The following is a 23,411-nucleotide window of genomic DNA, read 5'->3' on the forward strand; positions in this document are numbered from 1 at the left end:
TGGCTTGTAGACGTCCTGCTCAGGTGCCTTCACCTGGACTCCTCTGTGTGTGTCTGGGTCCAAATCCCCTTATAAGGATGCCAAATGTATTAATTTAGGGCCCACTCAACCTCATTGAATCTTAATCACCTCTTTAAAGGCCCGATTTCCAAATATAGTCACATTCTGAGGTACTGGGGGTTAGGACTTCAACAAACGGGTTTGAGGGGCAGACACTTCAGTCTATAACAAGCAGTATTTCAAAGGAGATTCCACTAGCCCAGGAACAGGCCGAGAGAAGAGTGGGACATAAAGCAGGGAGTGAAAACCGGCACACACAGATTTTGTTTGGACTGATTAATTTGTTTATTAAGGCTGTAGGGGGTATTCTCATAAAAATTCTGATGATTTGGCTTCTTGCTTAAAATCTAAAGCTCCAGCCCCATGGGGCCTGCATTCCTGCATGGCAATGCTTGGCTGGGGTCGGGTGGTAGCTGCCCCAATTCCCAGCACTCCCCTGCTCTGCTCTCCGGCCTGGTCTGCTTCACCTAAAGCCATCAGGGTTTTTGGCACCTGGGGTGGAGAGTATAGATGTAGATCCAAATTCATGTTCGAACTGAAGAAAAAAACGTATGTGATATTTCAAACCTATGGGGAAGCATTGTGTGGAAGAACGGGCCATGCTGTCCCACCCCCACTGAGAGGACAACTGTTGACTTGAGGAGTTTAAGGCAGGTGCCTTCCTCTGGGCACCTGAGAGTGCAGCCCTTAAGTGCTAGCCTAGAGCTCCTGTGATGTCGGCAGTTCCCCTGGGCCCCAAGAAAGGCAGGGGAGGAACCAGCTGCTTTGTTTGTTCTTCAGCAAAGTAATGGACACTCACTGATTCTATTAATTTTAAGAGGAAATGCTCTGGCTTCAATACGGTTTAGACTGCACCGTCTTTAAGGGGAAGAAAAGTAATTTGCCTCGGGTGAGATGCTCGCTTTTAGAGGTCAGCCAATAGAGGAACGATGCCAGCTGCCCGGCCGCGTGCTCACAGGCGGGAACACTGTGAATACTACAGGAACCGGAGGGTCTTCCTTCACCATCTCCCGGCGGCTGGGTGCCCACCCCCCTGCGCCTGTGGGGCCACTGGCTGAAACTCAGGGTTGAATGAAACTACCAAACTAAGACTCAGAACCTTAATCTGAAGAAAAGAATCCAGGTTCCTTGGGAAAGAAGTGGGGTTTTCTTAAGGAAGGGAAGTAGAGTTTCTCTACTTTGAGACTTGAAGAAGAGAATGCAAGAGGGACCAGGAACAAACCAAGTTCTGGAGCAGCCAGTTAGAAAGCTGTTCGAGAAGCATCTGAAGCACAGGGTCATGAAGGTCTAGGGCACCAGCTGCCCACCCTTGGGCAACTTGAGGGAGAATGTGTGATTCTCCTATGTAGCGGTTCCCTTCTGGAAATGTCTTTTTTGCTAAAGGAACATAGGCTGTCTGCTCTGTTGGTCTTGTGAACACTAAAGAGGCAGAGTGGCATGACGTGGAAGGGTATGTTCCTTCCCATCTCCTCCTGGCCCTCAGTGAAGACAGAGGGTCACCCTTGGGTGAACTGTAACCTTAAGCTGCAGGTGGTCATTGTAATATCAGAGGATAATCCTGAAAGCTACACGGCACCGGGACGCCTGGGTGGCTCAGTTGGTTAAACAGCTGCCTTCGGCTCAGATCATGGTCCCAAGGTCCTGGGATCAAGTCCCGCATCGGGCTCCCCGCTCAGCAGGGAGCCTGCTTTTCCCTCTGCCTGCTGCTCCTGCTTATGCTCTCTATCTCTGACAAATAAATAAAATCTTAAAAAAAAAAAAAAAAAGCTACACGGCACCAAAGCAATGTTCTGCAGTGAAATGGAAGATCAAATCTGCTAAGTCTTGTAAGTTAAAGAATCCTGCTCCCAGATGGGAGATGGGGGCACCCAGCAAACTCCCAAGCTATTATATAATAAATGATGTTGGAATAATTAGATGTTATTTAATTTAATGATGTTGGAATAATTAGATACGTTAACACCCTAGGTCACACCAGAAACAAAAATTCATTCTAGATGGATTGGATTGCTCAATGTGAAAAAAATATATAGCATATAAAAAACAAAACTATCAAATATTAGGTAAAATATATGAAAGCTTTTTCTTTCTTTTTTTTTTTTTTTAAAGATTTTATTTATTTATTTATTTGACAGAGAGACACACAGCGAGAGAGGGAACACAAGCAGGGGGAGTGGGAGAGGGAGAGGCAGGCTTCCCACAGAGCAGGGAGCCCAATGCGGGGCTCGATCCCAGGACCCTGGGATCATGACCTGAGCTGAAGGCAGACGCTTAACAACTGAGCCACCCAGGCGCCCCTATGAAAGTTTTTTCTGCTAACAATCTTGGGGTAGTCCCAAGCAAGATATGAAACCGAGAGGTCATAAAAGGAAAAAAATGCCAGGCTGGACTACACAGAAATGAACAAAAGATACTTTAAATGCAACCAAGATATAGGGAACAGATGACCAGAAGAAAATACTTGTAATATATAACAGACAAAGGTTAATCTCCCTAAATAGGAAAAGAACACCAACACACTAATAAGAAAGACAAAAACAAAAAACAAACAAAAAAACTCGACAGGAAAAAGATCAAAGGATATAATGAAGGACTTCATAGAGAAATAGAAATGGTCAATAAGAATATATTTTTAGAAACCCTGAGCCTTTATAATATTTTTTTTTTTAAGATTTTATTTATTTATTTGACAGAGAGAGACACAGTGAGAGAGGGAACACAAGCAGGGGGAGGGGGAGAGGGAGAAGCAGGCTTCCCGCCGAGCAGGGAGCCCGATGTGGGACTCGATTCCAGGACCCTGGGATCATGACCTGAGCTGAAGGCAGACGCTTAACGACTGAGCCACCCAGGCGCCCCCGAGCCTTTATAATATTTAAAAGAATTCACATTGAAGTATCATTATGACTCTTTTACCTGTAGGCGAAAAAAGATTTGTAAATACAGAATAAGGTCTGGAAGAATATGCGCTAAACCCTGCGCAGTGTTTCATTCTGAGGGAATATAACAGGAAGCAGAGCAGGTGTCTTTTATTTTGTTACTTTATATTGATTTTTCATGTGGTGAGATTATGGGTGATTTTTACCTTGGGGATGTTTTGTCGCTGTACAATTTAATTCCTTGGCAAGCAGTGCAAACATAAATTCACTGCTTTCAGGGGGTTTGAAAAGTTTCTGTTTATTTTAGTTTTCAAAATCACAAAAAATGTATGAGTTAATTAGAAGAATCAGGCCAGTTTTTACCTATTTTCACATCTCAAATTTTTTTAGAGGGGGAGGGGCAGAAGGAGAGGGAGAGAGAGAATCTTAAGCAGGCTCCAAGACCCTGAGATCATGACCTGAGCTGAAATCAGGAGTCAGACACGGAACTGACAGCCATCCAGACGCTGCTACAACCAATTTTTATTCACATTATTTGTCCTTGTACTTAATTCATGGATATCTTCAAGTATACAATTTCCCCAACATACTTCTTTCTAGATATCCCCCCTACTGAAAATAGAAAAGAAAGAAAACAAGGAAGAAGGAAAGAAAGAAAAAAAGAAGGTGCCATATATATACGGCTTTGATTATTTTAATACATTATTATTGCTTTCACTAAAGTTTTGACTCTAGTGAGGACCAAAGTGACCAGGATAAGAGATAGCCAGACATCACTTTGGGAAACAAGTTTCAGAAAGGTCAAAAGAAAACGTCCTTGCTACGTGACTTTTGAATAAGCCACTTGAAAAAACTAGGTATTACATGTACATATTACATAACTCAAAGAGTCCAAGAGAGTGTGCTGGGGAATTGTGTCCCTGCCACCTTTGTTCCTGAGGCAGATACCATTACAAATAGTAATATCTAGTATATCCTTCCAGAGACAGTCTATGCATGTGCAAATGTTGGCTTAATTATAGGGTAGCCTACCGTAACACTGGTTTGCCTCTTACTCTTTTTACTTAAAAAAATAGATCTTAGGGGCACCTGCGTGGCTCAGTCGTTAAGTGTCTGCCTTGGGCTCAGGTCATGATCCCAGGGTCCTGGGATGGAGCCCTGCATCGGGCTCCCTGCTCAGTGGGAAGCCTGCCTCTCCCTCTCCCACTCCCCCTGCTTGTGTTCCCTCTCTCGCTGTGTCTCTCTCTGTCAAATAAATAAAATCTTTTTTAAAAAAATAGATCTTAGAAATTGTTGTATATCAGTATATCGATAGAGCTGTATCATTGTTTTCAATGATATGCAAATGCCAATGATTTCAGTCATTGAATGATGGTTAACCATCATTTACCTCATTAGTCCCCTACTGATGAGCACTTATGTTGTTTCTAATATTTTATCTGTTCAAGCAATGCTGTGATAAATATCCCTCCGTGGGGCACCTGGGTGGGTCAGTTGGTTAAGCAACTGCCTTCGGCTCAGGGTCCTGGGATCGAGCCCCGTAACGGGCTCCCTGCTCGGCAGGAAGCCTGCTTCTCCCTTTCCCACTCCCCCTGCTTCTGTTCCCTCTCTTGCTGTCTCTCTCTCTCTCTCTGTCAAATAAATAAATAAAATCTTAATAAATAAATAAATAAATAGCACTCCGTATTTGTGATTTTGCAAATGTGCAAGAATTTGTAGAAGAAATCCCTGCATGTAGGATTACTGGCTCATAAGGTAAGTGCAATTTATTTTTTATTTTTATTTTTTTAAGATTTTATTTATTTATTTGACAGAGACAGACACAGCGAGAGAGGGAACACAAGCAGAGGGGGAGTGGGAGAGGGAGAAGCAGGCTTCCCGCTGAGCAGGGAGCCCGATGCGGGGCTCGATCCCAGGACCCTGGGATCATGACCTGAGCTGAAGGCAGATGCTTAACGACTGAGCCACCCAGGCACCCCCCAAGTGCTATTTAAATTGTGAATGCTCTGTAGTAATTTGTATTCCTTTGAACCATGATTAAGGGTTTGTTTCCCTATACCTTCAACTACATAATGATATCAAGCTTTTGATCTTTGCCAACCTCATAGGTGAAAAATGGTCTCTTACGTAGTTTTGATTTGTCTTTCTTTCATTGCAAGTGAAGTTGAACATTTTTGTATATGTTTAAAGCCATTTATATTTCCTCTAAGGTATCCATTTATTATGTCTTAATTTTATTCAATTTCATGTATTTAGTTTTAAGCGTTCATTCAAATTATAAAAATAATTTTTGCTATTTAAAGATTCGCTTGCTGGGTAAGAAAAAATCCAGCTACATGGTATTTATGAGAGATACTTCTAAATCAAAATAACTGGAAATAGAGGGATGAATAAAGATATATCAAACACATGAATAAAAAATAAAGTAGGAGTAACAATATTAAAACCAAAGCAATTTAATATTTCAGATTTATGAGAGGTGCTATTCATCAAGAATATATAATAGTCATGAACCTTTATGAATCTAACAACAGATTTCAAAATATAAAACAAAAACTGTTGGAAATACAAGAAAAAAAATTTTTTTAATACAGCTTTTTTTTTTAAGATTTTATTTATTTGTAAGAGAGAGAGAGAGCACAAGCAGGGGGAGCAGCAGGCAGAGGGAGAAGCAGGCTTCCCCCTGAGCAAGGAGCCCGATGCAGAACTTGATCCCAGAACCCTGGGATCATGACCTGAGCCAAAGGCAGACACTTAACTGACTGAGCCACCCAGGTGTCCTGAAATGCAAGAAAATTTGATGAATCCACAGATACATAATATTTTGGGGATACTAAAATGTATCTCTCAGAAGTTAACCAATCAAGTAGACAAAAGTAAGTAAGGTTATAGAGGATCTAAATAACAAAATTAAGTTAATAAACAGAGAATACATATTTAAAAAAGACACATGGAATGTTCAGAAAAAGAAACAATTATGAGACTATAAAAACATTTTGATAATTCTAAAAAGACCATATACAATCTGACCACAATGTAATAACTATAATTTAATAACAAAAGAATGGAACCTTTCAAAACAAAAAACAAAACCGCAACTATTTGCAAGAAAATAAAATCACCTTTTTGTATGACTCTTAGATTAAAAAGAAAATCAAAATGGAAATTACAAACTATTGGGACATGAATGACATTAAGGGAGAATGTTTAGTGAATCTTGTTGGAATGGCCAACACAGTAACATGTGAAAATGTATAGCATTAAAAGCATTTATCGGGAAATCAGAAAATTTTACTAAGCAGTCAGTTTTTTAAAAAGGTTAAAAAATAGAAAATAGCAAGAAAATGAATCCGGTGGGCAGGGGGGAAGAATAAAGATAAAAGCATACATCAGATTTCTACTTCTGTTAATACTGGACTTTCTTCTAAGGATAGCTAGAAAAGCTATATGACTACAAATATGACAAGCATTTACTTGAAGCATCAGCATCAGCGAACACGCAAGGTAATAAGACAATAGAACCAGAAGATGGAAACCCAGAGGTAAGTTAGGCATTAGGTACCACTTTCCTATTAGTGGTATTTCCTATTTTCTTTTCTTAAACTTTTTTTTCTTTTAAATATTTTATTTATTTATCCGAGAGAGAGAGAGAGAGAGAGAGAGAGAGAAAGAGAGATCATGAACAGCAGGGAAAAGGAGACTCCCCACCGAGTAGGGAGCCCAATGCGGGACTCGATCCCAGGACCCTGGGATCACAACCTGAGTCAAAGGCAGACGCTTAACTGATTGAGCCACCCAGGCGCCCCTGCATTTTCATTAGAGGAAGCTGAGTGGTTTAGCCTCACAGGGCTGGGTGAAGAAACGTTGGAATCCATGATCTCTTATACCCAACTTCAGATAGGGATCCCAAAGGGTTAAGGACTGACTAGGATTGCAGCTTGGCTTCAGAGAATCTCACTCCTGAAATTGAATTAGGCTCATCCTGGGTTGCTTGTGCCTTCAGGCAACTGTCAGAAACAAAAGTAAATCTTGCCTGAGGAAAATGAAATCATCCTAAACCTTAATGAGCTCCACCAGAAACTTAAAGAATGCATTTTTCTGGCACACAATCAAAAGCAACCAGGCCCAGGAAGAAATACGGCAACATGAACAAAAACCACTAGAAACAATGGACAATAAAAACTGTTTCATGTAGAACCCAGATATTGGAGTTATTAGTCATAATTCTTAAAACAACTATGTTTACAAAATATAAGGGAATAATAAAAGATAAAACTAAGAATTCTGACATAAAACTAGAAATATAAAAAAGGACATAGATTTTATTTTTTTTTTTTTATTTTTATTTTTTTTTAAAGATTTTATTTATTTTATTTGACAGAGAGAGACATAGCGAGAGAGGGGAACACAAGCAGAGGGAGTGGGAGAGGGAGAAGCAGGCTTCCCGCCGAGCAGGGAGCCCGATGTGGGACTCGATCCCAGGACCCTGGGATCATGACCTGAGCCGAAGGCAGACGCCTAACGACTGAGCCACCCAGGCGCCCAGGACATAGATTTTAAAAAAACTATTCAAAATTAAAAACTGAAAAATACAATAGCTGAAATTAAGAATTCAATGGACAGATTTAACAGCAGTTTAGACACAGCTGAATTGAGGATTAAGGAGCTAGAAGAGACAAGATAATTTAAAAAAAATGCAGAAGAGGGGCACCTGGATGGCTCAGTCGATTAAGCGACCAACTCTTCATCTCAGCTCAGTTCTTGATCTCAGGGTCCTGAGTTCAAGCCCCACTTGGGCTCCACCCTGGGCGTGGGGCCTGCCTAAAAAAAACAAAAGTTAAAAAAATGCAGGAGAGTGGGCGCCTGGGTGGCTCAGTTGGTTAAGCGACTGCCTTCGGCTCAGGTCGTGATCCTGGAGTCTTGGGATCGAGTCCCGCATCGGGCTCCCTGCTCGGCGGGGAGTCTGCTTCTCCCTCTGACCCTCCTCCCTCTCATGCTCTCTGTCTCTCATTCTCTCTCTCTCAAATAAATAAATAAAATCTTTAAAAAAAAAAAAAAATGCAGGAGAGAGGGTAAGAGACAGGAAGGATCGGCCAGAAGGCCTAGCATAGGTATAATCTGAAGTTTTAGAAGGGGGGTGGAGAAAAAGGAATGGGATTGAAGAAATGTTTGAACAGATAATGTCTGCAAAACTCCCAAACTGATGAAAGATTTTCAGTCACAGATTTAAGAAACCCTATGGCCCCAAATGGGATAAATACAAACATAAATCCACACCTAGGCCACATTAACTGACCCTCTAATTGTTGCCCCTTTGAACCTAAAATGACCTTTCTCCCTTTGGCTGTTTGTAAATAACCAATTCTTCCAATGTTCTTAGAACAAGATTTACCATCCTGCTTTTAACTTTTTGAAATAGAAATAACGTTTCAATGTACCTTGAATATATAGGAGACAAAGGATTCATGAAACACTACTCTTTCTTCTTGGCAGTATTTTCTGTACTATTTTATTCTTTTCCATCTTATTAAAAAATAATTCTGGTCACAGTCCCTAAATCCGGGCTCAACCTACAGTTTGGAAAACCCTGCCTTAGCTGATTTAGGAGTGTGGAGAGAATAGAAATGCATTAACAAACCTCTGATATGTAAATTTGTTTGTTTGGCTTTTACCCTCCAGGAATCAGATGACCTTGGACACGGGCCGGTTTTCTTTTCTTCGCTGTGCTCTGCTTTGTTTGCTTCTTCTTCCTCTTTTTTTTTTTTTTTTTTTTTTTCTTTTTCTTTGCTTTGGGGGTGGTGCGCATTAGGAAAAGCCGGCGGCCGGTTAAATCTCAGCGGCCGGTTCCTGCTCTCGGGGAAGGGAGGAACACTGGGGCGAGGGCGCTCTGCGGTAGCGACCCTGTAGGTCAGGCGAGGGCCCGGCTCGCTGGCTGGGGCTTCCTGGCCTTGGAAGCGCCCGGAGCTTTCGAGAACTTTGCTGTCCTGCGAATGAAATGTCAGACCAAAGAACTTCAAGTTCTCCTTGAGAGTCCGCGGAAGTGCAAGGTGGGGAGTCGCGGAAGAGGGGGCCGCGATCGGCGCTCTGGAGGTCTCGGTAAATCCCGGGGTGCATCCTCTGCAGTCGTGTTGGCCGGCGCCTCCCCCGGGCCGCAGGCTTACGGCTGGAGGAGGTGGCTTCTGTGTGTTCGTGAGGTCCCGTCGGGGAGAGACCGAGGACCGCGAGGAAAAGTGAGCGGTAAGGGGCCTGGCCGGCCTTCGCCCGGCCCACGCCTGGCTGTTGGCGCCCTTGAACCCGCCCCACCGGATAGATCTCGGAGCGGGTTCCAGGCGCTCTTCGCTCGCGGTCCAAAGGCGCGGCGGCGCGGGCCATGGATCGCCTGGCTGCGCTGCGGGGCGCGAGGCTGCGGTGGGCGCTGCTGGGGACGCGGGTGGCCCTCCCTGGACTCTGCCCGCACGGGGCCAGAGCCAAGGCCGCGATCCCCGCCGCCGTCCCGGTTACCGCCGAGACTCCTGGAAACGGGCCTGGCGACCGGAGACTGCGGACCCTGGAGGAGCTTCCAGGGCCCGGGCAACTGCGCTTCTTCTTCCAGCTGTTAGTGCAAGGCTACGTTCTGCGGTTACACAAGCTCCAGGTAATCGAGCTGGGGCGGGGGGGGGGGGGGGGAGGCGGGTAGGCTCGCGGCCGGGGTGTGGGGGGGTGAGCACCGGGACAGAGAAGCTGGAGATGGAGAGATGTTGGACAAAAAAGTGAAGGACACGAGAATTTAGCTCAGGACCGACTGGAGCTATGGTCCTAGACTGGACATCTGTAGGGATTATGAGTAAAGGGTAGACAGAACCCTTTGAACTGAAATGAATAGGTCCAGGAGTGGTAGGGCACCAGGGAGGAGGTGACTTGGGAGGCCAGGTTCCAAAATGAACAGAGGTTGAGAGAGGCAGGAACTGTCTTGGTAACAGAATGGCAGATGCAAGTGTCTTAAGTTGCCAGATGTGGTAGAACCACTATTTAATTCCGGGATAATGTTGGCTACCACAGACTTCTTCCAAAGGAAATGGCTTTGGGGAGGATTACAGACATCTCGCAATTTGCAAGATAGATTTTTCCATGGGGAGAAAAATGTCACTTCTCAGGGAGTGAAAGCAAAATCGTAGACGTTCAGGAAAAGGTGCATTTTTTTTGTTGTTATTAAGGAATCAATGTCCAGTAAGAAGAGTTTATTCAGTAGAACACTGAGGCAGGGATGGATGGATATCCCACTGTGAACGGATGGAAACTGGAAAACCCAATGTGGGTTAAGGTGGAGAGGTTTTAGGAAATGAACTGAAGAGATTCATCTGGGATCTGTCTTCCTCATGACTATCACAAAGTTATAAACCCATCCACTCTGCCCCAGGCATTTTTCCAAGTGCTGGGATTCATTGAGAGGTGGCCAATGCCCTCATGGTTTATATGCTCAGTTGGAAGCTTACATCCCAGGGTTTATATGGTCCTTTGAGGGAAGGAGGAGGACAAGGATATGAACAAGTCAATAAACAGCTCATTTCAGAAAGAGAACTTGAGTGCCCTGCAAGGAGAAGCCTGTCCAGCGTTGGGGGCGGAGTGGGACCTTGATTCATTTGCCCTCCACATGTGTGGTTCACAGTGATTGGCAAGAGGAACGGGCAAGCTCACCTGCTGGGCTGGTGAGCAGGCTGGTTACCATGTAGGTGTGCTGGCCAGTAGTCAAAAACTCAGAGGAGCTGTGGGCACTGGGGATAGGACAGGCCTTTAAGGAGGGCCTCGAAGGTCAGACTGAGGGCCCGGGTTCCTCTGAGGGGCTTCGATGGGCTCTTGAGCAGGCCTGGGGGCAAGATGGCCTCCAAGGGACACTGTCCAGGTTATGGTGTGTGCAGTAGGATGGACTAGACAGGAGGGGTAGAGAGGGCCTCAGGGGACAAAGGCTCGGGCGTGGTGTATCCGAACCACCCTCCAGACAAAGCTGGACCAGGAGTTGAGGATCAGGGGGGAAAATGACTCAGGCTTTGAAGCACTAAACTGACCGGTGTCTCTGCACCCACCCGGGCTGCTGCTGTCTCCTGGGGCCGCCTTTGTTAGCTCCTGTTTCCGAGACTTGGTGGGCAGCTCCCAAGGCACTCAGAGATGGTTAAAAAATCATTCCTTCCGGGCTCAGCCTCAAGAAACCAAGTAAGCCAAGAAACCAGAGTCCTGTAAACTTTTCCTACTTGATTTAACCTCTGGAAATATGAGAGGCCCAGTGAATGCCCCGAGGGTGGCGACTAAGGATTTCTCATAACTTCTTAGGGAGAGTTTACCGGAAGGTTTTGCTTAGGATTATCTCTGGAGCAGTAACTACCAAAGAAATTCTAGGCCATCTTAGGAGGTGGAGGAGGAAGCAAGAGGAAAGCCAGGAATGTGTAATATTTTATTTTATTTTATTTTAATGTTATTTTATTTTATTTATTTGAGAGAGAGAGAGAGCCAGGAGAGAGGGAGAGAGAGAATCTCAAGCAGACCCCCTGCTGAGCGTGGAGCCCAACATGGGGCTTGGTCTCACGACCCTGAGCTCATGACCTGAGCTGAAATCAAGAGTCGGACGCTTAACCGCCTGAGCCACCCAGGCGCCCCATTTACTCTTTCTTTGAGATGGATACCTAGAAGTAAATCCAGAGTCGTCTGCTTAACTGACTGAGCCACCCAAGAGCCCCAGGCATGTATAGCCTTTTAGAGCAGCCAGGGCTAGGATCTAAGAGAGCCCCCTGGCTCCAGCCCCTGTATCCGAGATCTGGAGTCACATGAACCTTCCCAGGGCATCGATGGAAAAATACATTAGCCCTTCCCCCTACGTGCGGCTGGTGTGAGTTAATAAAGAGAGGAGTGCTGCACATCTATAAAACACAGTTAATACCCCTATTGAGGAGGAGGATACATTTCAGTGACCCACTTTGTATCAGTTCAAGTTTATTTGGTTGCCACTCACCCTGGCTGCAGGTAGCTTTACTGGCTCCTGTAACCAGAAAGTGTAATAGTTGGATGCCCTCCAGCTATATGGTTTGCTCTGGAGCTTCATGAGATCGTCAAAGCTTTAGTTTTGTTTTTCTGCAGTTCTCTTGGCTCTGCTGTCTTGAAGAAGTTGGTTGACTGACCCGGGTTAATTGCCTGTCTCTGAACCCATCATAGTGGCCAGAGACATACTCTAATGAGCTTAGACACGTGCAGGCTCACCCCTAAAGCTGGGATTGGGGTCCCTTCCACCTAAACCACGTGAGTACTGCACAAAAGGCAGAGGACTGGAGCTGATAGAAAGGCAGCTGACCATAATATCCCCCGGACCCTCAGTTGTCAAAAACTGCGCATCACACACAAAAATAATAAAATCAGCTCAGGGAAGCGTTGTAGGACTTAAGGGGCGGGGTGGGGATTGGAACATGTGAAAATCGTGCCAGTCCATAAATGCGGTTCCCTTCTCTTTCTTAACTAAAATAATACCAAGAGTGCTAGAAAAATGAAATGTGAGCGTACATTAAATTTATATGTAGATTTATATCAAATTGGTTTCTTTCAAAGAGGTCGGCCCAGAGAATGATGAGACCAGTTCCATATTCCGTAGTTCTTATCGTGGACTGCCTCGGTTGGCGACCCCTCGTGTGCCCCACAATGCCCTGTGCACGTAACTGTCATTTCATATGCATGGTTCTCTCTCTCTCTCTCTTTTTTCATAGTTACACATATTTTTTCCTGTGATGAGAACTCTAAGATCTACTCTCTTAGAAATGTTCAAATATACAATACTGTATTAATAATTATAGTCACCAGGCTGAACATTACATCCCCCGGACTTATTTACTTTGTATCCGGAAATTTGTATCTTTTGACCCCCTTCACCCATTCCAGCCCCCTCCCACCTGCCATGCCACCAGTCTGTTCTGTGTATCTATGAATTCGGTTTTGTTTGTTTTGTTTTTAGATTCCGCATGGAAGAGAGATCAGTCAATATTTGTCTTTGTCTGACTTATTTCAGTTAGCATAATGCTCTCAAGGTCCATCCATGTTGTCATACATGTCAAGATGACCTTCTCTTGTGTGGCTGAATAATATTGCATTGTATATATACCACAATTTCTGTATCAATCCATCCATCAACGGACATGTAGATCACTTCTGGGTCTTGGCTCTTGTAAATAATACTGCCATGAACATGGGGTGAGTAGATCTTTTGGGTTAGTATTTTCTGTTTTCTTTAGATAAATACCCAGAGTGAAATTGCTGGATTACAGGGTAGTTCTATTTTTGATTTTTTGAGGAACCTCCATACTCTTCCACAAGGGCTGTACCAGTTTGCATTCCCACCAACGGGGCGCGAGGGTTCCCTTTTCTCCACGCCCTTGCCAGCACTTTGTCATCTCTCGTCCTTTGAGGTTCATTCTAACAGGTGTGGGATGCTATCTCATTGTGGTTTTGATTTGCATTTCCCTGATGATGAGTGATGTTGAGGGTCTTTTCATGTACCGGTTGGCCATTTGTGTGTCTTCTTTGGAAAAATGTCTACTCGGATCTTCTGCCCATTTGTGAGGCAGATGGTTTTCATTGATATTTTCTATTGTCTTTTTCGTCTCTATTTTATTTATTTCCATCCTGATCTTTGTTATTTTCTTCCTTCTACTAACTTTGGGGTTAGTTTGTTGTTCTTTTTCTAGTTCCTCGAGGTGTAAAGTTAGGTTGTTTATTTGAGATCTTTCCTGTTTCTTGATGTAGGCATCTATCACCATGAACTTCTCTCTTAGAATTGCTTTTGCTGTATCCCATAAATTCTGGCTTTTTCCACTCTTTCCGTCCTTTCCCTGAAGCCTGCATTCCCATTCTCCACTGGACATCAGCATCAAAGGCCAGATCAAAGGCCAGATGATCTGTGACCTTCTGAACCTGGCAGGCTTTGTTCGAGGATGTCGTGTCCAGCTCCGGCAGCAACAGCGCCAGGTCAGCCTCCTTGCTTGGCTGTGGCTCAGCCGGCAGCCTGAGCAGCCCCACGGGGACTGTGGGAAGGAAGGGTGCCCGGGCGCCCCCTCCTGCTGGGTCTCCCGTGCGGCACAGTCTGCCCCTATGATTTATGCAGGCACCACTGCCCCGTCCGTGTCCCTTAAAGCATGTTTGGTTCCCCTGCTCAGGAATCTCCAAAGGGCCTGGGCAGTCAGCTTTTAACTCTTCACAGGGATGTCAGAGGCCCCAGCCTCCTTTTCCCAAGAGGCCCCCTCCTCTTTTAAGGTTTAGGATGCTGTATTTCCATTTTCTTTCTTTCTTTCTTTTTTTTTTTTTTTTAAGGTTTTATTTATTTATTTGTCAGAGAGAGAGAGAGAGTAAGCACAAGCAGGGGGAATGACAGGCAGAGGGAAAAGCAGGCTTCCCGCCGAGCAGGGAGCCTGATGCAGAACTCGATCCCAGGACCCCAGGATCATGACCCGAGCCGAAGGCAGACGCTCAACCGACTGAGCCACCCAGGCGTCCCTCTTTTTTTTCCTTTTAAATTTTTTTTTAATTTTTAAGATTTTTATTTATTTACTTGAGAGAGAGAGAGAGAGAGAGAGAGAGAGCATGAGCACGGGGGAGGGGCAGCAGCAGAGGGAGAAGCAGACTCCCCTCTGAGCAGGGAGCCCGATGTGGGACTCGATCCCAGGACCCTGAGATCACCACCCGAGCTGAAGGCAGATGCCCAACCAACTGAGCCACCGGCGCCCCTGTATTTCTATTTTCATTTGTCTTTAGGTATTTTTTGATTTTTCTCTTTCGGTTTCTTCTTGGTTATTCAGTAGCCTGTTGTTTAATCTCCACATTTTCGTGAATTCTCCAGGGTGTTGGGTGTTTGTTTGTTTGTTTGGTAATTGATTTCTAGATTCATACCCTTCTGGTGACAAAAGATGCTTGATAAGATTTTAATCTTCTTAAATTTGTTAAGACTTGTTTTGTGGCCTATCATGTGATCTCTCCTGGAGAATGTTCCTTGTGCACTTGAGAAGAATGTGGATTCTGTTGTGTTTGGATGGAATGTTTGGTATATGTCTGTTAAATCCATCTAGTCTGTTGTGTCATTTAAGGCCCATGTTTCCTTATTGATTTTCTGTCTTGGTGATCTGTCCAGTGGGGTATCAAATTCCCCTACTATTATTGTATCACTGCCTATTTCTCCCTTTAGGTCTGTTAATATTTGTTTTATATATTCAGGTGCCCATGTTTTATATCATCACCTGTTTATATGGCTTAGAGGCTGGGCTGATAAGTTCTGAGGGCTGGGCCTATGTCTTTCCCACCTCTTTGTCTCCCAGTGCCAGAGACAGGCCTGGGTACAAGGAATGTTCTCAGTAATGTTTAATAAAAAATAAATTTCAGGGGCGTCTGGGTGGCTCAGTCGGTTAAGCGTCCAACTCTTACCTTCGGCTGAGGTCACGATGTCAGGGTCGTGAGATGGAGCCCCGCGTTGGGCTCTGTGCTGGGCGTGGAGCCTGCTTGAGATTCTTTCTCTTTCTCTGCCGCTCCCCACTCTCTCTCTCAGATAAAAAATAAAAATAATAAAAAATAATAAATTTAAAAAAAAAATAATAAATTTCATGTAACAGCCAAGGGACTGGGACGGATACCAAGCAGTGGCTACATCTGGTGGCAGACTTTGTGAGTCTCTCCTCAGCTCTTGGGTCTGGGTTGTGTGACGTTAGATGGAGTAAAGAAGAGACAGTGAGGGCGGTGGGCAGATGGAGTAAGCCTGACCCTTCAGGTCTTAGCTTTTCGAGTTCAGAAACTAAATTTCATCAGCAAATTCAGCATGGGCAGACTATTAGGGACTGACCAACATTGGCCAAACCCACAGAAACAGATTGTGGACCGGAGTGCTCACATGTTTATTTACTGGAGAAGCTGGCCCTCTTGGGGATCCTAATACTCCATCACATAGAAACCCTGTATTCTAGTTATCTATTGCTGTGTAACAACCTACTCCAAAACATAATGGCTTAAAGCAACATTTTGTTACACTCCTGGTTTTGTGGGTCAGGAATTTGAGCAGTACACATCAGAATTGACTTATCTCAGCTTCACAGTGTAGTGGGCTTCCGTTTGAATGGCTAGTGATGGTTGGGATGGCTCGAGTGGGGTGTATTTCCGGGCCTCAGGCCTGGTTTTGGGCTGGCTTCCTCAGTTTTTCCCCATGTCACAACTCCTGGGCCTGGAATTTCCAAGATTGTTTCTTCAGTTGCATGTTTGGTGCCTGGGCTGGTTTGGCCACATCAGCTGAATCTCTCTCTCTCTCTCTCTCTCTCTCCATGTGGCTAGCTTGGGCTTCTTCACAGCATGGTGGTCTCTGGATAGTGAGAGTTCTTACAGGGTCCTGGCTTCCCCCAAAGTGAATTTCCAAGGGCTAGAAAGTGGATGTTGCCAGTTTCTTAAGGCCTGGGCCTGAAAATTGGCACAGCATCATTTCGACTGTATTCTACCCATCAAAGCAGTTACAGAGCCCACCCAGATTCTAGAGGAGAAGACGTAGACCTCACCTCTTAATGGGAAGGGTGTCAACGAGTCTCTGGCCATCTTTAATCTGCCACATCCTCTTCCTAGGATCCAGGTACCTAGAGACAGAAAACAGTCATTACATTAATGGATTGCTTGGTGTGCAGAGACCCCAGAACGAAAGGAGTAGAATCGTATGGAAGGAAATTTCATCTAGGCTTTGGAGAAACCTGGTTGAATGTGACTCTCTTGTGCCTATCCATTAGATTAAGTATCTCTCTCTTGAGAGATGAATGCTGCCAAATTCTTGCTGCTTGGCTCCCCTCTTCTGGGTTTTGTAATGGCCACTCCCATTCTGTTAACACATTCTTTCTTCAGTTTGGCTAATACCATTGATTGGGTGGATTTTCTGCCCCAGGACTCCTGTTACCATCCAGGCTTTCAGAGATTATCCTCTAGTTACCTTTATTTGGCTCTCAGTCTCATCTGGCAGACATGATAGGTTGTCCTTGAGACTATGGCCAAATTGGGTGGATGACTTTTAAGCCTCAGGGGTGGGCAATTTGAAACCAGGTATTAAGGTCAAAAGTGTGAATCATACCAATTTAGCAACTGCACTGTTGTGGAATTTTTATCTTACAGATACAATTCTCTGGTCAAAGAGAATACCAAATAGTCAAGGTAGCAATATTTCTGATTGGGAAAGATTAGAATGACGTGCATGTCCCAGTAAGGGACTATTTGATTATAGTATCTTCATACAATGGAATTTTATGCAACCGCTAAAACAGACCACAGTTCTATGTGTATTACTATGAATTGCCTGCTAAGAGATGGGAAGAAAGTAAGGCACAAAACTGTATCTATATGCATGCATATATTTAGTAGATGCATAAAATCTCTCTGGGAGGACGCACCAGAACTTGGTAATGATGGTTGCCTCTGTGTGGGGTCTTGGCATTGGAGACGAGAGTTAGGAGGAGGTCTTACCTTTAATGTGGGACTGCTCTGGACCTCCACCAGGTTTTCTCTGTTACAATGAAATTACCTATTACAATAAAAACAATAGCAGCAGCCAAAGAATGGAAAGCAGGGGATAAGTGCACAGCTGACCACATGCTTCCTGGTCTAACATAATATTTTGAGGTCCTCTGATGGCCCTTCCTCTTGCACCCTTGTTTGGCTCCGGGTCCTTACTTTGATTTCCACCTCTGTGCTACATCCTCTTTCCAGTTCTGTATCCGCTGCCGATTGCACGTTCCTTGTTCTTGGAATACTCTCGTTGTTCCGCCCGCCTGAGACCAGCCCGGTGTGTAGGCAATGATAGGTGTAGTAGAATACTATTTCTGTAAATTAAAAAACCACACAAAGATACTATAGGCTATCATTGGACCCATATATATGTAGTAAAATTATATAAACATTGACAGAAAGGATACATTTCAAATTCAGGATAGTGGGTTGTTCTGGAAAGGGAGGGTGAAGGGAAGGATAAGGAGACTTTGAAGTGTTTTCTTTTTTTTTTTAATATTTTCATTTTTGAAAAAGATTTGAAGCAAATATGACAAACGGTAACAGTTCTTAATTTTGGTGGGTGGGTGCGTGTGTATTTATAATGTTATTTTCTTTAACTATTCACATTAAAATATTCATAATAAAAAGTACAAGTACTCCTGCTCATCCTAAGTCCACATGGAGCCACCGATCTCGGAGATCATTCAAGGCCAGGTCGAGAGCTGGGAGAACCGGGGAATGCTGTTAATTATCTAGCACCTTCTGTCTCTTGGAAATGTGAATTCCATTTGTGGGAGGGGGTTGGGGCTAAATTCCTGATGACACTTTGACAGTCCTGAGACATGACTGTCCCAGCGGGGCTCCTCTTCACCTTTGACCCCGAGTGGGCCTTCTTTCTGCCACATCTGTCAGTGTAGGCAAAGGAATGACCTGTGCCTACAGTTACCTCTCTCCTTCCGTTTATCCAACTGATGGCTGCCAACTTTTAGGGGCAGGCTTGTTGGTACCAGAAAAACAGTACATGGTGTTTGTGAGTTTACTTTTGTCCTCAGCGCTGTTTACTTGCTGTTTTTGTGGTGTTTTTTTTTTTTTTAATGCTGTGCCGAGAGCCTCCCTGAGGAGTCCACTTGTCAGTACACTGAACAGGCCATTAAGTAGGAAAATAGAATATTGCGATGTGGTATCAATTTTTCCCAGGGGAGATTTTAGATGATTTTAATGTTCTTTTTTTCCCCCCCTCTGCTAACAGCTTTATGGAGATATAATCACGTGCCATATCATCCACCCCATTGAACAATTACATGGCTTTTAGGAGATTCACAGACTTGTGCAACCATCACCACGTCAATTTTAGAATATTTTCATTGCCCCAGAAGGAAACCTTGTGCTCTTTAGCGTCACCTGGGCCCCATTCCCTCATTAGCCCCTGGCAGCCACTAATCTATTTTCTCTCTCTATGGATTTGCCTATTCTAGATATTTCGTACAAACGGACTCAATGGACATGTGGTCTATTATGAGAGGCTCCTTTCACTTAGTGTGCCGTTTTCAAGGTTCATCCACGTTGTGGCCTGTATCGGCACTTTGTTCCTTTTCATGGCTGACTAATATTCCATTGTGGGGATACGGCACAATGTGTTCTTTCCCCATTTGTTGATGGAGGTTTGTGTGGTTTCCACTTTGGGGCTCAGTATTACTTTTTGAGTTTTCAGGGTACACATGACTGTCAAAAATAAGCACGGCGGACATTAAAGTGGTGAAAACAGATTTTATTCAGTAATGAGTGACAGGAGGGGAAAGAAATTAAACTCCTTTCTGGTTTGTGCGGGGGGAGTGACTGGGCATTTTCAAGGGAGAGTGAGAGAGCGGGGAGCGGGATGGTGGGGGCTTGAGCAGAGACAGGGAAATGAAAAATTACAAAAGCAGGAAGCGGGGCAGTTGGTCCATGTGAAACTCATCTGGTTTGTTAACCGGTGCTTATCAAAGTCAGACTCCCACATTTCCTCAGAGCCTGGAGACAGGGGCCTTATTTTTAGGTGTTGGCGGGAACAAACAAGAAATTCTTTTGGCAGCCTTGAGTTTTCTCAGGCAGGCCTTTCTCCTAAGGATGAAGGTCATCCTAGGGATGCTACTCTGAGCTATTAGATGTCGGTGTGTTCAAATCTTTCTCGGCCCCAGCTGAGGCCTAGCTGAGAAGAGGCCTGGGGAGAGCCTGACCAGGTCTGGTTAAGGACTGAATCTCTATCATATCCCAAAGCTGAGTTTCCTAACTTTGTTTAGGTCCCTGACCTTTTAAAAATCTGAAAGTTACAGCCCTTTGCAACAGCAAAAAATGAGTCTATATACAACATATTACATAGAATTGCAGCTTTCCCTCCCACCCCCCAGCCTGTCTGCACCCCAGGTAACCACCCCTTACCTAGAGGCAGATTAGTGCATTCTAGGCACTATGCCTAAAATTTGGGTAATGGCCATTATGACCTGCCTTGAGTGATTTATCTTAACGTATGGGTAGCCACAGTGTACCTTTGGGATCAACTAATAGTCTAGTTCTCTTATTTAACTGATGAAGTGTCAAAGAGGAAAAGGCAAAGCTAAGGCTTGACTGATTTAATCAGTAAAGATACAACAAGCCACTTACAGATTTAGACATTTTATTTCTTACATAGTAAAAGGAAGAATAAGCAAAGGTACCAGCTCCCCGGGAACCACATCCCACACATTCAAAAGGACAATACTGAAACTTTTCCCACCAGATCAGTGCAATGTGAGTTACAGGGTACCCTGTTGCTGAGGCATTCCTTCTAGACGGCAGCCAAGGGGATTTCTCTTCGGTGGCTCTTGTCTGGGTGGGGGTGGGCAGAAAGCCAGCACTTCATCAGAACCTGGGAGGTGATGAGGAACTGTTTCATGACAACCTCCCAGGGGATATTAGGAAGGTGAGTGCGAGGTGGCCTTATAGCAGCTCCTTATAGAACATTCTCTCATATTCCAGGAAGATGGCAGAGTGTTCTGCCAAAACTCATAAGCTATGGCTCAAGTCATCGCATGTGTGGATATGTACGGGGCTGTTCCATTATTCTCCCCTGACCTTTCACATATCCAGATATGAGAGAGAATTCTCAGTGATGTGAATATCCCACCAGATAAATAGTCCAGTTCTACTGATAGGAGCTCATACCAAATCGGCCGTTTGTCTTCAGCAACATCAGATGAGAGTCACCACACCCTCCACTCCCTGGAGGCTGACGGGGCCTATTTGGAGTATAGACTGCGGCCGGGCCCGCACCCGAGGGTAGCCAGAGGTGTCAGCGACCACGCACGCCCCACCCAGCCGGCCTGGGAAGTCGTGGGCATTACGACTGCCCATCACCACCGGTGCTGAGAGTTTAGAGCAGCCCGTGACAAATGAACAAAAGAGGCCAACAGTAACAGGATGAAGCTAAAGAGACCAAATCAGTGTCCAGAAAGTTAATCTTGTTCTGTTATCTTTACTGGAGGCTGACCATTTCTGAAATCAGTGTCTCTTGGGAAGTTTATAACAGTTTTTAGATTGAGATTCCGTTTGGCCGGTGGTCAAGTTGAGGGTGGTGGCAGTCTGGGTTAAATTGGCCAGATGTCAATTAGATGCCATCTTGTCTGTAGATAGATGCTGAGAGAGAGAGAGAGAGATTAGTAGTCCTTCCTGCACCTCCAGCTACCAGGGGATGGCCCCTGATCTCCCACAAGCCAGAGGTATCCCTTTTTCCACAGCCGTGTGACCAATGACCATTTCTTCTAGCAATCACTTCACCTTTTTGTCCCAGTCCTTCTTTTGTCTTACTCTCGCACGAACCCTGGTTTCTCATGAGGTGCTTCAGTCATTTCTCCCTTATCTACCAGCTACCTATTCTAGAACATCTCCGAACCCCCATGGCAGGACCATCTGGGGAGTCGTCACGTCATAGTCATGACCATTATCGTCAACATCTATTATTGCCCAAGAGCAGCAAACACAGCTGATGGCAAGAGAAGTACCAGGTTAGAGTCGTTCACTCCCTGACTCTTCTTGCTGCATGCAAATTCCAGGAACCTTGGTTTTCCAAAGGGCAAGTGTGGGAAGAAAAATGGTAGAATGAGAAGAGTTAATTATGTGGCTTGGGTCCCTTACAGCTTATCCAGGCCTCTCGAGAGGATGGTAGGGGACCCCTACGGTCTGTATGCCAGGACAGGCTAGCGCTGGTACTCCTCACTACGTGCCCCCACATTTCCTTTACCGCTGGACTGTTTAGCGGACAGTCCGGACATATTTGCCAGGCTTCTTTGGCTTCACGTGCCGGAGTCACTATGCCTTGTTTGGGGGCCAAGTCTTGAATTGTAGATGGAGTACCATGCCCTGTGCAATGGTGTACCCAGGTGGCTAGGGTCCTTACATGGGCATCACAGGTCCCCTCCGCTTGCTGATTTCCACTGATGTGTGTTCATCCAAGGAAACCTTTGCCACGGGCATCCACCTGGGGCACGGACAGAGGGTATGGGTCTTGTGTGATCTGCTGCCATAATGTTCCTTACCAGAGAGCCTGAGACTTGTTCATCCAGGCATTCCACTGCCAAACATCAGCTCACAGGGATCAGGGATGAAGGGAAAATGTAGCAAGGTGCATTTTGGGAGGGCTTTTCCAGAACAAGTACCACAGCTCCCAACCCTGCCTGTTGAACAGCGAATGTTCTCTTTTCCACATATAGTTGTAAGCAGTTTTCTTTGGGGCCACACAGCAGCAGCCCAGTATCCCCCCCCGGCCCTCAACTTAGCTGATCTGTCCATGAACCAGGCCCAGGCTTTGTCAGGAACCTCAGTGCGGCGAGGCCTCCAAGAAATTTGAGGGCTGGCCTGGACCCTGCATCTGAATCAACACATCTGGGGGGCGACTAGCCACTTAATGGCTGGTGGACGACTTCCCTGGATGTACCACTGCCACGTAATAAGGGATGCTTGTTAGGCCATACCCACTTCATTGGTGTTCTCATTTCTGACCCATCTCATGGGAGGGACCCCAGGTAGAGCCACGCTTTGCTGTGTTGGCCTGTCCGTGGGCACTAGCTCTGGGTAACAAGCCAGTAACGGTCTCTCACGTGGGGTATTCCAGGTCCTGATGACAGGCGAGGGCCACGTCCAAAACCCTAGAGAACCAGTGTCCCATGGCCACGTCATTTCGCTGCAAAACTCAGTCTGCATGTCAGTCACTGACCCGTGTAGCTCAAATGGCGAGTGAGGGTTGACCCAAGTGGAAGGGCAGTCTGTACTGTTGGATTGTTTGTTTGTTTTTCTAAAAAAATAAAAACATACATCTATCTATCTATCATCTATCTATCTTAGTGACCTCTACACCCAGTGCAGGGCTTGAACCCATGACCCTGAGATCAAGCATCGCAGGCTCTTCTGACTGAGCCAGCTAGGTGCCCCTGGATTGTTTTCTTAAGCATCATGTTTGTCTGTACTGGTTCTTTGATCAAGACCGTGATCTTCCCTTCTACCCCTTCCCTTTCCCTGGAGTCCTGTACTACTTTATTGATTATTGATAACACATGACTGAGCTGAGAGAACAAGGTGGACTCCCAGTGGTCCACTCAACCCACCACCATTGTTCTAATCATGGCGTTTCCCCACTGGGAACATCCCTTACAGTGTACAGAAGCATGAGATGTACTTAACACACCTATTCCCACAATACATTCAGTAGTATCCATGACAACCATTGGAGTGTGTATTGGCTCAAAAAAGGTCGCCCATGGTAATCGTTAACTGTATGTGTCCTCTTGGCTAGGTTATGATGTTTGGTGAGACACTGGTCTAGATATTGCCATGAAGGTATTTTGTGGGTGTGATTAACATTTAAATCAGTACCCCTTGAGTAGAGCAGTTTACCCTCCATAATGTGGGTGGGTGGGCCTCATCAAATCAGTTAATGGCCTTAAGTGAAAAGACTTAATG

General features: G+C 45.1%; 1 protein-coding gene and 1 long non-coding RNA gene across 2 annotated transcripts in view; one reads left to right on the plus strand and one right to left on the minus strand.

Annotated features, from left to right (window-relative positions):
• Positions 1-5,495: 5,495 nt before the first annotated feature.
• On the minus strand, positions 5,496-8,678 carry LOC144381656 (uncharacterized). Its single transcript, XR_013447376.1, has 3 exons — positions 8,575-8,678; positions 7,648-7,757; positions 5,496-5,716 (listed from the first exon to the last, which is right to left on the minus strand). It is a non-coding gene; the product is annotated as an uncharacterized LOC144381656 (long non-coding RNA).
• A 178-nt stretch (positions 8,679-8,856) lies between these two features.
• The window catches only part of CYP27A1 (cytochrome P450 family 27 subfamily A member 1), a 33,004-nt gene continuing 18,449 nt past the window's right edge, over positions 8,857-23,411 (plus strand). Inside the window, exon 1 of the mRNA XM_036083071.2 lies at positions 8,857-9,570. Coding sequence (XP_035938964.1) covers positions 9,307-9,570 — 264 coding nt within the window. The 5' untranslated portion in view covers positions 8,857-9,306. The remainder of the gene's footprint in view (positions 9,571-23,411) is intronic.

The sequence above is a fragment of the Halichoerus grypus genome, chromosome 4 (genome assembly GCF_964656455.1).
Source record: "Halichoerus grypus chromosome 4, mHalGry1.hap1.1, whole genome shotgun sequence".
In the NCBI taxonomy this organism is placed as follows: domain Eukaryota; kingdom Metazoa; phylum Chordata; class Mammalia; order Carnivora; family Phocidae; genus Halichoerus; species Halichoerus grypus.